Raw genomic sequence first — 15,745 nt, forward strand, 5'->3', positions numbered from 1 at the left:
AAGTCTGTTGAACCAACTAGTCCCGTGCCAGGCGTGATGGTCCTTGACTGTCCTTATCCACCCTTTTGCCCCACAATCACTACCTTGGAAGCCAGGCTCCCCAGATGTGGCATAATGAAATATCAGGAGTGAGGGTTAAGCGCCCCTAAGGTATAATGTGTATTAGGCGTTGGGGAAATTTCCTTAAGAAAAGGGTGGGCAGAGCACCATTAACTGGGAGCTGCTTTTCCAACGGGGGTTAAGGGAGAGCTAACCCCACCCCCTATGGGTTAACCCTCCCAGTGTACCCCTCACTTCCCTCAGGGTAGTAAAACACAACACAGGCTGCATATTCAGCAAAGTTTCAGCCCCAAACCGGCAATCTAAGCCACTGATCTGTTTGTGTCTTGTTGGCCTCAGCTACGAGTAAACCAGGACGAGCCCGGTGAGGACTACATGTCTAAAGCCGAAGATGGTGCAGGTGACGACGCAAGCAGTGCCCCCCGCCGCCATTGGGCGGGCCAGACCAGCAAGGACCAAATGAGAACCAACGTCATCAATGAGATCATCAACACGGAGAAGGACTATATCAAGCATCTCAAGGACATCTGTGAGGTGAGGAGGGCAGAACATTGGGGACGTGGGCGGGGGGGGGGGGGCAAACACTGCCTATCTATCACACATCATACATCTTATGGAGAACAGTAAGCTAAGGATCACATGCACTGCCAAATGGCCATGTCCTGAAGCTGCACTGCGGCCACTCTGGGCTTCGATCGGCACATTTTCAGTCTCTTGATCCCTGGGCCTCTATACTTACTGTCTGTACTGGACACGTGTGATAGATGCATGTCAAACCGGCCAATCATATGCAGTCTTTATTTACCCCAAAAGTGTGCATATTTGCTACTAAAACAGTGTTTAGGCAATATCCCATAACTTTTTGGAACAGAGTAACTTCATTAAAAAAGTCGCATTTTAAGTGGTTCAGCTGTAGTTGTAATAGGAGAGGAATTCAAATCCTGAATTCCTAGTGACCAAAACATGTGCACTGGGCACAGCCTTTGCCACCAAAATGGACAGTCTCAGAGGACAGAAGGCGCCTTCAGATGCTTTCAAAATATAGGGTCCGATGACACGTAGCGTGAGGGAACCCTATGCAGCAAATGGTAACAGTCTCAAAATCTTCTTTTAAGAATCAAGGGCACTACTTCTATGTTGGGTACTGGTTACCAAGAGTCCACCAGCCTAGGCACTGGACCCAGCTCCAGGAGTCCACCAGCCTATGCGCTGGACCCAGCTCCAGGAGTCCACCAGCCTAGGCGCTGGGCCCAGCTCCAGGACTCCACCAGCCTAGGCGCTAGACCTAGCTCCAGGAGTCCACCAGCCTAGGCGCTGGGCCCAGCTCCAGGAGTCCACCAACCTAAGTCGGCGCTGGAACCAGCTCCAGGAGTCCTGGACCCAGCTCCAGGAGTCCACCAGCCTAGGCGCTGGACCCAACTCCACCAGCCTAGGCGCTGGACCCAGCTCCAGGAGTCAACCAGCCTAGGCACTGGGCCCAGCTCCAGGAGTCCACCAGCCTGGGTGCTGGACCTAGCTCCAGGAGTCCACCAGTCTAGGTCGGCGCTGGAACCAGCTCCAGGAGTCCTGCACCCAGCTCCAGGAGTCCACCAGCCTAGGCGCTGGACCCAACTCCAGACCAGAAGTCCACCAGCCTAGGCGCTGGACCCAGCTCCAGGATTCCATCGACCTCGGCGCTGGACCAAGCTCCAGGAGTCCACCAGCCTAGGCGCTGGACCCAGCTCTAAGACTCCACCAGCCTAGGCGCTGGACCCAGCTCCAGGAGTCCACCAGCCTAGGCGCTGGACCCAGCTCCAGGATTCCACCGACCTCGGCGCTGGGCCCAGCTCCAGGAGTCCACCAGCCTAGGCGCTGGCGCCAGCTCCAGGATTCCACCGGCCTAGGTGCTGGACCCAGCTCCAGGAGTCCACCGGCCTACGCGCTGGAGCTAGCTCCAGGACTCCACCAGCCTAGGCGCTGGACCCAGCTCCAGGAGTCCCCCGGCCTAGGCGCTGGACCCAGCTCCAGGAGTCCACCGGCCTAGGCGCTGGACCCAGCTCCAGGCGTCCACCGGCCTAGGTGCTGGACCCAGCTCCAGGAGTCCACCAGCCTAGGCGCTGGACCCAGCTCCAGGACTCCACCGGCCTAGGCGCTGGACCCAGCTCCAGGATTCCACCAGCCTAGGCGCTGCACCCAGCTCCAGGAGTCCACCAGCCTAGGCGCTGGACCCAGCTCCACTGGATACTCCTTAGAGAGAGTTAACGCATGCGTCCTATTGGCTCTGACAGCTCTGACTAGACTATTATCCTTGCCTGTCCTGGACACTGCCAAACACGCTGTTCGTGGGGGGATTCGAGGGGAGGGGGCTTGTAGCTCAGGCAGGGCCGCCATGTTGGTGTTAGTACACACCATCTGCCTACAGTGGATCTAGCATGTGTGATGGGTTTCCAGCAGAGACCCAAAGCCAAGGCAGCACTGTCCCGTCCTGACTCAAGCAGGGATAGGCTCTCATAGCTAAAGAAAGGGTGGGGAGGTCTCACTCTGACATGGATGCAAAAGAAAAGCTTCCGACGCGCAGGCGACATACGACTTACATGTTCACCGACCCACAGTGCATACATGTCCGTGAATTCTGTCTCACAATCTGAAAATTCCGATAGAGAGATTCACAAACTGAGGCCAGTCTCACGCCTCACCAACAGTGCACTCAAGATTCACCCGAGTGGCCTTTCCAGAACCACGCTCGCCCATCACCACCCACTGCCTGGCAAGGAAGGAAGTGGCAGAAAGGTAGAGAGTGCAGGTGGGCTATTTACCACCCGGGGCAAAAATGAAGTGAGTCTGTTATTGTCACTTTTCAAAAATTACAGATTACCTGAGAGAGGGGAGGCCCAGCACACATCCTCTTTTAATCAGGCCTCTGTTCCACACGTGACACTCACCGCGCCTCGTGATGACACGCCCGAGGGTGATAAGCCACTGGCACAGTGTGCATCTGTGGAGTCGCTGGCGACTGTGGTGGAGCTGCTGACCCATTACATGGCCCCATTGCCCAGGGGCAATGGGGCACTCCAGGTACCGTGGGGCTCTAGACTGCATCCAGGTACCGCGGGGCTCTAGACTGCATCCAGGTACCGCGGGGCTCTAGACTGCATCCAGGTACCGCGGGGCTCTAGACTGCATCCAGGTACTGCGGGGCTCTAGATTGCATCCGGGTACCGTGGGGCTCTAGACTGCATCCAGGTACCGCGGGGCTCTAGATTGCATCCAGGTACCGCGGGGCTCTAGACTGCATTCAGCCTGGATGTGTCTTCCGGGAACAGCTTGAGTTTCTTGAGGGCGCGCGCTTCAGCCCGCACTCACAGACAACTGTCATTTATTTTCTTATCTCTCCCTGTAGTTACTTCCTACTGAGGTACAAGCAGTGTTTCTTCCAAGTTTGCAATAACCTGGCTCAGCACCCCTTCTACCCCATTCTCACAATGGAAGCATCGGTCTGAGCAATGTTGCGCTCTTCATGGTCTGGGCTACCCAGCATTGCCCAACGCAGCGCCGGTTCTAGAGCGTCCAAGAATTTCCGGTAGCCATGTGTCCACTCAGCCCTTTTCTGTTCATGTCCTTGTAACGCCACCGTGAGTCCAGCTGCTGATGTTCCAGGCCCCTGCGCCAGAGGGAAAATGGCCTCAAGTTCCATCTGTTGCCCCGAAAGCCTTGATCCTGTGTCTGGGCCTGAGAGCGAGACCCCACGGACACAGCCAAAACAATCGGGTCTAAAATAAGTTATCAGCGCATGACATTTCTGCCTGGACGACGAGGCCTGCCATCCGTATACTGCTTCGACAGATCTGATTACCAGTCTGGGCTGAATGGTGCAATAGCATCCACATGTGCAAAGCATTTCAGTGCAGCCCAACACAGTGTGCATTTGGCACTTTTAAGTTCCATGCAACATCACCTAACTAGGCTCGAATATTCCATGGTTGCCCGTGAAAGCTGGCACATGCCATCGGATTGCTGTGAGGAGATCATGAGTCCTGCAGGTACTCTCACCCCACAGCTGACACCACCAGTCACTGCTACCCTCACTGGCACACACCCCAGACTCCTACCAGTAAGGAAGGATGCAGGAATCCCACAAACCCACACCCATCACCACAATACACCTGGACCGGAAGGTGATCGGGCGGCTGATAGGTTTCCAACCTCCTACCAGGGGCCTCCCCTCACACACCGTCAGGTGCCCACCACGGATGGCCTCCACAGCTCAGGAATTCAACAATTACACGAGACGAGCGCCAGTTCCCAGAGGATGTGTAAACGGCAGAGGTGCTCTGTACAATTCCCACATGACACACCCCTGCAGCCGTGACATGAATAGTTCATTCCGCCACTGAAACCGCTGTGCCCAATCGGAAAAGAGCTCCATGGTAACCGTACCCACCCGAAAAGCTGCAACAAAGTGCCAGCATCAGACTATGCGCTAATCAACTTTAAGGCTGCAGGCTTCTAGATAATTGGTACTGTCCCCTGCAAGCAGCAGGATGTATTCTCTACCAGTAGTGCTGGCAGGCTTCAACAGGCCAGCCAAACCAACCCCACCTCGATAAGGGTGTGTAGCTTACTTACAGAGATTCGAAATATGCTGCCCTTTCCTACACTCACTTCCTGATGACCCCACCTCCTGAATGAAGCCAGTGTTGGGAAGTAGAGAACGGACAGTTCCTGGCTGAGGGCTGTGATTGGCCACTAGCCTCCTGCTCCTGCCATCATTCACAGAGATAAGCTCATTAAATAGCAACCATTTCCCCACAACACGTGCAGCCTTAGGTTTTATTGAATGTTGTTTATTGCATGCAGGGGGGCACCAGTGTTAGCACTTGCATGCTTTGGGGATCCCTGTATGCCATTTTAAACATTCACAAGGCAGAGGGGAAGAGGAAAGAGTGAAGCGAGGTGAACTCGCTTTTACTCTTTCATTTTGCCTGTCCTACTTCTTCAAAAGTCAACGCCTGCTTTGCAGCCGGCATTTACTGATGATTCCTGTGGAATCCACCTGGTCTTTAGCGGGGGCTAAAACAAGGCGCACTCCGTAGGAATCCACTAGCATGGAAATGTCATGAAGGCGCGAATCGCAAGGTGTGAGACGGAGGAGCAATGCACAGCGGCGCGCCCTACGGCCACACTACCCCTCATCACCACTTGAAAATGGGCTGGAGGGCTAAATGGAGGCAACATTGCAATACGCCTTCCTTTTACGCCTCTATTTGATGCGCCACCCATTTTCAAAAGAGAGTGCTAGAATAGCGGGGCATGGTCTTGCGTCTCCAAGGATCCAGCAACCTGGTCTTAGACTTTATTGCAGAGATGGAATGTGCCTGAACTCGTTCTGGCTGTGAAGATCCAGAACACATGATACCCCCTAAGTTTAGAGCTTTACCTTCTGGATCTTTCTCAGCAAGCAGGAACGGTACCCCATTCCTGGCTTCTGACTTTAACTCACACCTTAACTTGGGGATTGTGGAGGGCCGGCTGCTTCTGACCATTGGTTGCTGTTCTGATTGTATGAATAGGGCTCTGTTTCCAGGCCAGGTTGCGCTTCTGGCGATGCTATATCACCAAACTACAGGCATGTAGGGTAAACACTGTCTCACCATCTGACAGGAATCATTGGCAAAGCAGGCGCTGGTAAGTTCTCACCACCGCTCTCCTGTCTGTACCTCGGTTCCTTCCTCAATCTCCTGAAAAAGACCATTCACTCCAAAAGGGAGTGGTTCTTTACACCCATCTGAAGAGGTCACACCTAGTTTACCCAACCATCTCACTAAGGGAGACATAATCCCTTCCAACTAAAGTGATACCGCTCTGAGTAGTGTGTGCACCTTACCATTGACTCACATGAGAACCGTATAACACACAAAAGAGGGCTGCATTGTGCGGCACTCTCATCGCATCCTGCATGCATGAAACCTCCTCCGGCCGAATCTGATCAGTGCTGCCACACATTTTACATTCCAAGGCAAAATGACCCTGGGCAGATGTCCTTCATGTCTCAGGCCCTGTTAGGATCCCACCCCTGAGTCTTTGCTTTGGGATCAGAGCTGTGAGATCACGTGGAAGCAGTTATCTGGCAGGGAGGACATTCTGGCAAGACCACCCTGCTGCCTGCCTGCTTGCTTTGCAGGGAGAACAAGTTGCAATCAGCCCTTGCTTTCTAGTCTGCACCTCCAGGGTGGTTCTGTGAGCTCTCTCTGTCCAATGGAAAGCGCCTCTAGCTGGAGACACTGTGCAGAGCTAGATAGCCGGCCTTTCAGCAGAAGGAGGACGTGCCCCTTGCAAGAAAGACATAAACACACCAAGACGCATTACCTGAAGTTCCTAACTGAGCACTTGAATGCATCTTCCCTTTGGCTGTTTTATCTGTGTGGTTCGTGGTCATACATGTTATTTCAGTTATGCGTGACTTGGCTTAAGCTATAACACGTTATTGTTGTCTATTCTCTACAAGTGTCATCAAGTACCTCACAAACACTTCACGGATTGTTGCAGGTCAGCCTGAACCTTTGTCCTCGCTACACATTAGCAAAAATGTGTTTTAAGCTTTTCAGTGTTTATCGTGATTACAACTCAGTAGAGCCACATCTGAAATAAAGAGATTGGCGGGTGATGAGGGCGGGGTTAAAAAAAAACTCCCAGAAGGAAAATAGCAGCTATTTTCACAGAGCAAGTGTGGTTTATCTGCAGAGAAAGAGGAGAAAGAGAAGGAAGGAAGGAAGGAAGGAAGGAAGGAAGGAAGGAAGGAAGGAAGGAAGGAAGGAAGGAAGGAAGGAAGGAAGGAAGGAAGGAAGGAAGGAAGGAAGGAAGGAAGGAAGGAAGGAAGGAAGGAAGGAAGGAAGGAAGGAAGGAAGGAAGGAAGGAAGGAAGGAAGGAAGGAAGGAAGGAAGGAAGGAAGGAAGGAAGGAAGGAAGGAAGGAAGGAAGGAAGGAAGGAAGGAAGGAAGGAAGGAAGGAAGGAAGGAAGGAAGGAAGGAAGGAAGGAAGGAAGGAAGGAATCTTCCTCGTCTGCATACAAGTTAAAAGCTGGGCTCTATGTTTCCAAATGTTTGGAGTGATGCACAAAATGTCAGATAATTCTCAACCAAGAAAGAACAGGAGCTATCATAGGCGAGTGGGATACGGCACACTTGGGAAAGTCTTAATCACATTTAGCTCACAGTATCTTTCACAGAGGAGAAGGCCCATTTGCATATCAGTCTGGGGCAGCCCAGGACTGGCATGCTGCACAGTCTCCTCTGAACACGGGTGCAAGCAGGCACAGCAGGCGCGTGTTTATGACTATTGGGCATCACCAGTGAGGTGCACCTGACTCTCCAGGCAACGGAGAACAGGGGTCCCGCATCTAGATCACCACAACACACTTAGGGTGAAATGCGCAAAATGTGAGAACCTCTTAGCCACGAATGAACACAGGCTGTAATATCCCGATCTGTGGCCAGCTTGGAATTTAAATCAGGCTGTAGCTTGCTGTACCTTTCACAGAGGAGAAAGTGCATTTGCATATCAGTCTGGATGCTTCCACAAGGGCAGTCCAGCATGGAAATGCTAGGCTACCGCCTCTGACCAAGAGGACCACCAACGGCCCTAGATGAGTCTTCCAACCAGTCGGTCTGTGGATCAAGGAGCACAGGAGCAACGTCTGCCCATTGGACTCGGTACTAGATTTTATCTGAGGGTTTCTGGTGGGGACACCCTTGGGCTGCTGCATGCCACGCCCCACCAGACCCCCAGAATTCTAAAAAGACTGCCACTAACTAGAAGTCCCTGAGCAGCCTGCTGTGAAGGAGACTTCAAGTAGATTGGCTGAAGGAGAAACAGAGTGTTCCCTGATCCTTGGGACTTGGGCCCCACCGTGGGGCATATAGAGTTTTCACGTGCCCGATGGAGCCTCAGATTATGAACCATTAGGGAAAAAGTTGGGTAAACCAGTTCAGAAACAGCAACAATCACAGAGGTCTCATTCTAGGAGGAAAGAACATTGGGTCTGACAACATGAACTCATACAGTCTACATCAGTTCGTGTTTGTAGGTGTGTGCCACTGTCTATAGGTGAATGCAATGAGTAGCTTCCAGTACACACTGCTTGGGGCCCTTTTGTGTACGTGGGTGAGTGGGAGGCGTGGGAGGGTACCTGATGGGGACCGGCCACTGCCTGGAGCTTGCTATTCACTGTATGCCTGCTGACGGGATCGGGGCAGACCCATTCTTAAACAGGAGGGATGAATTAAGGACACAGGCAAGTTAATGAACATGTCTTGGGGGATAGCCAATGGTCACAATAGGAACTTCCAAGACCACCTGCCCACAGACCAGTAAGTGACCTCTGACTGCTTTGTCCTTTGCAGGGTTATGTCAAGCAGTGCCGCAAAAGGGCCGACATGTTCACAGAGGAGCAGCTGCGCACCATCTTCGGCAACATCGAGGACATCTACAAGTTCCAGCGGAAGTTCCTGAAGGTTCTGGAGAAGCAGTTCAACAAGGATCAGCCGCACGCAAGCGAGCTGGGCTGCTGCTTCCTGGAATATGTAAGTCAATGCCCAAAGGGCGGCTCTGCTATTCCTCAAGCATGGGTCATGAGTTTCAATGCTATTCCTCAAGCATGGACCATGAGGTTCAATGCTATTCCTCAAGCATGGGGCATGAGGCTCAAAGCTATTCCTCAAGCATAGGCTATGAGGTTCAATGCTATTGCTCAAGCATGGGCCATGAGGTTCAATCAAGGGTGGGATCCAGGCTACACTGGCATCAGTAGCTCATGTGGTCTTTGGATTCAATCTAACACTAGTGCTGGAGAGCAGTGCCACACTGCTGCAGGACACCTTTACACAATTATATTGTGTCATTTTATTTTCCAGCATGTTTAGTTCCCCTTTTTTGCATTCTGCCTATTGTATAATATTTATGAAAATAAAAATAACTATTTATATAGCACACATGACAAATGGAATGGTCTTTTGACACTTAAATGATCGATGCTATTACTTTCACCACTCAAAAATATTCCTTTTATTGACTTCAGGAGGATGAAAGGCAGAGTCTTTCAGCCGAGCTTGACGCCTGTAACTTGGGTACTGGTACGTCGAGAACCCTCTTCCTCCAGACCCATGAGATGTCCTGACAGCAGAGCAGTGGTCCAAAACCTGCCCCTACACACCAATGCTAAGCAGATCAGTATTCATGCACAAGTATAGGCCCCACCGGCTGGCTCCGCAAACTTTAGTCCTTTTCTTCTGCTCAGAATAATCCAAAATATCTCGCTGCAGCTTGCCTTTCTCTTCTTCTGTCCCCTGGCACTTAGGCATCACTCCAGCTTTCTCCCTGGACTCCTCCTCTGGCAATGAATGCTATGTCTGGCTGCAAGGGAGATGGTCTGTAGTAGCTCCTCCGATGGAGCAGCCATGATGTTAGTTGCCCGCCTAACACTGGGTCAGTTTGCTTGTTGATGCCAAATCCCATGTAGCCAGATACTGACACCATTACAAGCTGAGGTTCACTGTGACTTTACATTCTGATGTGACCACAAACTCTATTCTGAACCAGAATTTCCCCTTGGCTCCAAGACCACTAAAGTGTGTCCAAAAGATAAGGCCTAAAGGCATGAGGGGGCGTATTTGCCCATTCCTCCCCCCAAGCCTTTCCTCGCCAGTCATTAAATCTCAGGCAGTCAATGTACAGGGTTCCAAGTCCTTATTTAAGCCTGAGACCTAAGCCACAGTATCCCATCAATGCTATTATCTCAGTTCCTCTCTTGGATTCTGGGGTTAGCAAGCCCTCTTCATAGCGGTCCCCAGAATTCCAGGTCTGTAGCAGAACCCCATCACCACCACGGCAGTAACACATCCAAATCCAGAACCCCAGAACCTGCGTGTGCCGCTAATCATGAGACTCCTCGGTACCAGATGATGGGAAGACAGAGAGAGAGAGAGGGAGAAAGAGAGAGAGAGGGGGGGAGAATGGAGGAAGTGGATGTTGTTGGTCACAATTGCAAATGTCCAGCCGAAAAAGCCTTCAGATTAAGTGACAATACCTTGAATCTTGGAGTAACCAGTCCAGCCTTCCCAGGAATAATGGGTTTTCTCGGTCCTAGCTGAACCTGTGGGGTTGAGCGCTAAAATAATACTGATAAGGGTTTGTGCTCCTTTGCATGGTTCTTCACGGATCTGACCATTAATCACTTGGTCCAGCCCTTCCAAGATATATAGGACCTAGGTCTGGAAGAAAAGGGGGTCAGCACAGGTGAGCCCATCCAGTGTTCAATTACTATGTTCTTGTAGGTATTCTTTAGGCAGCCCATCTCAGGAGTCCCTGGTACCCTTCGACATGCTAGCACCCCTCCAACTACCTAAGCTCTTTTTTCTCAGTCCTGCACACTTCCCCCCTCCAACAAGGACATCTGCCTTTATTACAAGGCCAATAAGTCTTAGAGTTTGAGCCTTCTGGCACCATCCTGGCCCCTTTTATCTAGACAGATCTGCCCAAATCTGCTATGCTAGATACTGTGACCAAGGTTTTGACTTCAGAGCTTATGAGAGATTTCTTTAAATATTTGATTTTTCAGCTGCTTTCTGTGTCCATGGATTGGGTGTCCGCCTGAGCTCCCATGGTTCTGCTTTCTGATCAAGTAACAGTACTGATTCCTGCATTGCCACAGCTGACTTTTCTGCTCTTTGCATGCCACCTCTGCTGCCCTCTCCCCAAGAGCTGTAGGCAGAGAGGAAGTGGAAGACAAGGACCCTGAGAATCAAACTCTTTCTAAAGCCGAGTTATTCCATGGCATTTTGGATGACATGTTGAAGGATGAGGCTCCCTGCCTTCATAGATAGAAATAATATGTCATAATACGTTTCCTCTCCAGAGGTCCATGGAAGCCAGGAGCTCTCCAGCTGTCAGATATTCCTAAAGTGGCCTCATAGGTTTGGCAGAAGTTTCACTCTTCTCTGCAATAGGCAACAGCGGGATTGACTCAAATCCTGGAACTCTTTGCAAAGACGAGAACTGTACCACTAATCAGTCCCCAGGTCAGGGACCAGCAGCATTAAAGTGGAGTAAGAGCCCCTAATCTTCAACTTCATTCGGGTGGGCCAAGAAGGTGAAGTTCCTTGGTGCTGTAGGCAAAGCCTCACTCCTACCAGGCTAGCACAGATGACATCCTGGCTGACTGTAAGAGCAAAAAGTGGAGTTCCCTCAAAGATGTCATCCCTATTCTCCACCAGTCTAAAGCAGCGGAGCTGCAGGCCATGGTGGTCAAGGGCATGTAGGCTGCCCCCCTGCTTCTTATTTTAGCCAAAGACCATGTTAAAATGGTGGCCGGGGTATAATTGGTGGTGGGTGTAGTGAGGCCCTAGGTCTGTCTCTATTCATTCAACTTTGCCAACTAAGTACAAGAAAAGGTAATCGACCTTTCATTTGGCAATGAGCTGTTCTAGACCACCACAGATGAATAGCTTGGAAAAAGTTGCATGTGGTGTCATCGCAACAAAATCTTTGGATGTGCTTTGCACCAACTTCACCTTTCAGTCATTTCAAGATATTCTATTTTTGTCCTTTGTTGATAGAATGAGTTCCATGCAAGGTCTGATTAAACCTTCCTTTTCGGCAGGCAACAGGGGCTCTCTGCCCTTGCCATTAATCGTTGATGTTGACCTCTGGTTCCTGGATCATTCATGATTGCTCATTTAGGGTTCCCAGGAGACAATTTTGAAATTCTGCAGGTAGCTAGGAGAAAGTCTTACCAAGAGTACATGGTTGAAATTTTGCCATTGGCCCTGGTGAAGAAGGTGAGCCCATATGTATGTACTTATATAACAGCCTTTTATATGGTATTAGCATACTTGATGGCAAACCAGATTGAATTTTTTTATTTGACTGAATATTTTTGTTCGTTTTTTGGGGGAATTTCGGTCAATTTGAACTAAATATATATGTGGTGTGGGGTAATGGAATAGGTTAAGGTGGGGGGAAGTGGAGGGTCGTGGGGGTCTCCCCCCGCATTTTTGAACAAAAAAAGAACAAAAATTGGAATTGGAAAAGGTCAATTTCTTTTGGTCAAATAGACCGAAACCTTTTAAATGCCTCCAACACGGCTATGCCAGAAATTCAGGTTGAGTGGTGTTGGTTTTAGCTATCCATTATGTGGCCCTTCTGGATTTCACACACATGACACATGTATGCCACACATCAGAGCGCTGTTGCTTCACAGGCAGCGTTCTTTGTTTTCTCCAGTTTAAAGACCTCCTTTCATTCGGCAGCATAACCAGGGCCTTTTAGGTTTTGCCGCAGAAGACATTTGACCCTTTGGCTACCAGCGAGTTATGATTAAGAACATGGAAGTTATTAGCATTACGATGTCCAGGTGTGAGTCATGCACCATGCATCATATCTCGCACACGTACACCTTGATGCTTTCTGAGGTTTGGTTGGAATGTCGCAGAAACTAGGAATTCTAAATATTTCAAGCAAGCTGGTTAAAGGAAATGGGCTTACAAATGAGCTCAGACTTTTTGTTGGCAGCATGAGTGAAGGAGTCTTCTGAGTTGAAGAGCAGAGGAGTTGCTGCAACGCCTTAAGATTTCAAACCAGATAGGATGCAACCCCAAAAATAGTACAATAGCTGTGGCAACTCCTCCGCTCTTCTGAGTTAAAAGAGGAGTTGCTGCAACTCCCTAACATTTCAAACCAGATGGAATACAACCCCAAAAATAGTACAATAGCTGTGGCAACTCCTCCGCTCTTCTGAGTTAAAAGAGGAGTTGCTGCAACTCCTTAACATTTCAAACCAGATGGAATGCAACCCCAAAAATAGTACAATAGCTGTGGCAACTCCTCCGCTCTTCTGAGTTAAAAGAGGAGTTGCTGCAACTCCCTAACATTTCAAACCAGATGGAATACAACCCCAAAAACAGTACAATAGCTGTGGCAACTCCTGTGCTCTTCTGAGTTAGCAGAGAAGTTGCTGCAACTCCTTAAGATTTCAAACCAGGTAGGATGCAACCCCAAAAATAGTACAATAGCTGTGGTAACTCCTGTGCTCTTCTGAATTAAAAGAGGAGTTGCTGCAACTCCTTAACATTTCAAACCAGATGGAATGCAACCCCAAAAACAGTACAATAGCTGTGGCAACTCCTGTGCTCTTCTGAGTTAGCAGAGAAGTTGCTGCAACTCCTTAAGATTTCAAACCAGATAGGATGCAACCCCAAAAATAGTACAATAGCTGTGGCAACTCCTCCGCTCTTCTGAGTTAAAAGAGGAGTTGCTGCAACTCCCTAACATTTCAAACCAGATAGGATGCAACCCCAAAAATAGTACAATAGCTGTGGCAACTCCTCCGCTCTTCTGAGTTAAAAGAGGAGTTGCTGCAACTCCCTAACATTTCAAACCAGATGGAATACAACCCCAAAAATAGTACAATAGCTGTGGCAACTCCTCCGCTCTTCTGAGTTAAAAGAGGAGTTGCTGCAACTCCTTAACATTTCAAACCAGATGGAATGCAACCCCAAAAATAGTACAATAGCTGTGGCAACTCCTCCGCTCTTCTGAGTTAAAAGAGGAGTTGCTGCAACTCCCTAACATTTCAAACCAGATGGAATACAACCCCAAAAATAGTACAATAGCTGTGGCAACTCCTGTGCTCTTCTGAGTTAAAAGAGGAGTTGCTGCAACTCCTTAACATTTCAAACCAGATGGAATGCAACCCCAAAAACAGTACAATAGCTGTGGCAACTCCTGTGCTCTTCTGAGTGAAAAGAGGAGTTGCTGCAACTCCTTAACATTTCAAACCAGATGGAATGCAACCCCAAAAACAGTACAATAGCTGTGGCAACTCCTGTGCTCTTCTGAGTTAGCAGAGAAGTTGCTGCAACTCCTTAATATTTCAAACCAGATAGGATGCAACACCAAATAGTGCAAAATATTGGAGCTGGTGAACATTTTCAAGCAGTAAAATGTATGCGAAAAAGTTGTATCCATGGTCTCAACTTTGCACCAGATTTTCGTGGATTTGTAAATCGGGTCGGAGGCACGGAGTGGACTTACTGCTCTGCCCCCCATCGGCTCTGCCTTCATTACCACTAGCATCTGAATGTGATGCTGGCGGTAATGCATTGGCCATTGTGAATAGTGTCTGCTGTGCGTAAATGGCAGGTGGCATTTGCACCATTTTCAAAATGAAGAGCAAAAAGGTGGTGTAAAGGCGATTTTGCCTCTTTCTTATTCACTTTATAGTGCAGTTGAAAAACGTTCCCAATTGGGTCTTTTTGCTCAAAAGTATGAATGCATTGAATCCCCCCAGTGCCATTTACAAAATGACCACCCGAATGTTAATATCGCCAGCGGTTCTCATTGCGAGTTTGGTAGTAACTGAAAAAACGGGCCTTCATTGGTTTACTTTCTGTTTGGCGCACAGTAGGAGGAAATGGCTCCAGCACGTGCGTGCAGGTAAATACCCCAGAAGTTGAGGAGTTACCTCTGGCAGAAGTACCTACGTCAGTAATACCTCCAAGTCCCAATGAAGACCTATGGGTCTTGAAAGTGGGGAGTAGTCATACGTCGCAATTCGGCGAGTTTAGCAGTAATGGTACACCTGTATGGCCGTAGTAACACGCTGCCATGTCGTAGCGGGGGTCTTCGCCCTTGGGGCTGAGACAAGGGGCGGCCCATGCATGCACACACATTAAGGGTGAAGTCCGCACCTGGGGAGAGGACAGGAGCCCCTGGACGTTTCGAAGAGTTACCTGAAAAGGGGGGCAGTCAGGAGAGGGGGTGCAGTAGTCAGGACAAGCACACTGTATATGAACTCCCAGACTTAATGCATTGTACAGGCTTGTGATTATGGCGTATCCCGCGTCAGCCAAATGTGGCTGGGGGTTTTCTGTGCACTAAGATGCCGGCAGCATGAGTGACTGGGCTAATAAGACTAGGTCCCTTCATGGGATCTTGCTCCTCGTGTTAGTTCTGTCATCAGGACAGTCTCGGGGTCCCTGAAGCAGGATTAGTGATGTATAAGTCCCAGGAACCTTTCCAGGGTGACCACTGAAGGGCACGCGTGCAAACAGTCCCCTCAGTGTTCCCAGGTTCTGGGGCAACATCCCTCGTCTCGGGGTAGTTCACCATATCCAGGCTGCGCCGCACCATGTCCAGGCTGCACTGCGCCATGTCCAGGCTACACCGCGCCATATCCAGGCTGCACTGCACCATATCCCTGCTGCGCTGCACCATATCCCTGCTGCGCTGCACCATATCCAGGCTGCGCCGCACCATATCCAGGCTGCGCCGCACCATATCCAGGCTGTGCCGCACCATATCCAGCTGCACTGCACCATATCCAGGCTGCGCCGCGCCATATCCAGGCTGTGCCGCCCCATATCCAGGCTGCGCTGCGCCCTATCCAAGCTGCACCGCCCTATATGCAAGCTGCACTGCGCCATATCCAAGCTGCACCGCACCATATCCCGGCTGCGCCGCGACATATCCAAGCTGCACTGCACCATATCCAGGCTGCACCGCACCATACCCAGTCTGCACCGCACCATATCCAGGCTGCACCGCGCGCACTGATAAGAAGAGGGATGGCAAGGCTCAGCCTTTCTAGGAGCTAACGCGGCGGGAAGGACTCAGCCACATGAGGTTTGCATGGAGTATGGAGGAGGAAGATTTAC

The 15,745-nt window shown here is 50.2% G+C and overlaps 1 protein-coding gene across 1 annotated transcript in view; it reads left to right on the forward strand.

Moving 5' to 3' along the window:
* Positions 1-15,745, forward strand: part of ARHGEF4 (Rho guanine nucleotide exchange factor 4) — a 399,330-nt gene that overhangs the window by 331,864 nt on the left and 51,721 nt on the right. The window contains exons 7-8 of the mRNA XM_069617840.1: positions 400-594; positions 8,438-8,617. Coding sequence (XP_069473941.1) covers positions 400-594; positions 8,438-8,617 — 375 coding nt within the window. The remainder of the gene's footprint in view (positions 1-399; positions 595-8,437; positions 8,618-15,745) is intronic.

Source organism: Ambystoma mexicanum, chromosome 10, assembly GCF_040938575.1.
Source record: "Ambystoma mexicanum isolate Mex_15411 chromosome 10, UKY_AmexF1_1, whole genome shotgun sequence".
In the NCBI taxonomy this organism is placed as follows: domain Eukaryota; kingdom Metazoa; phylum Chordata; class Amphibia; order Caudata; family Ambystomatidae; genus Ambystoma; species Ambystoma mexicanum.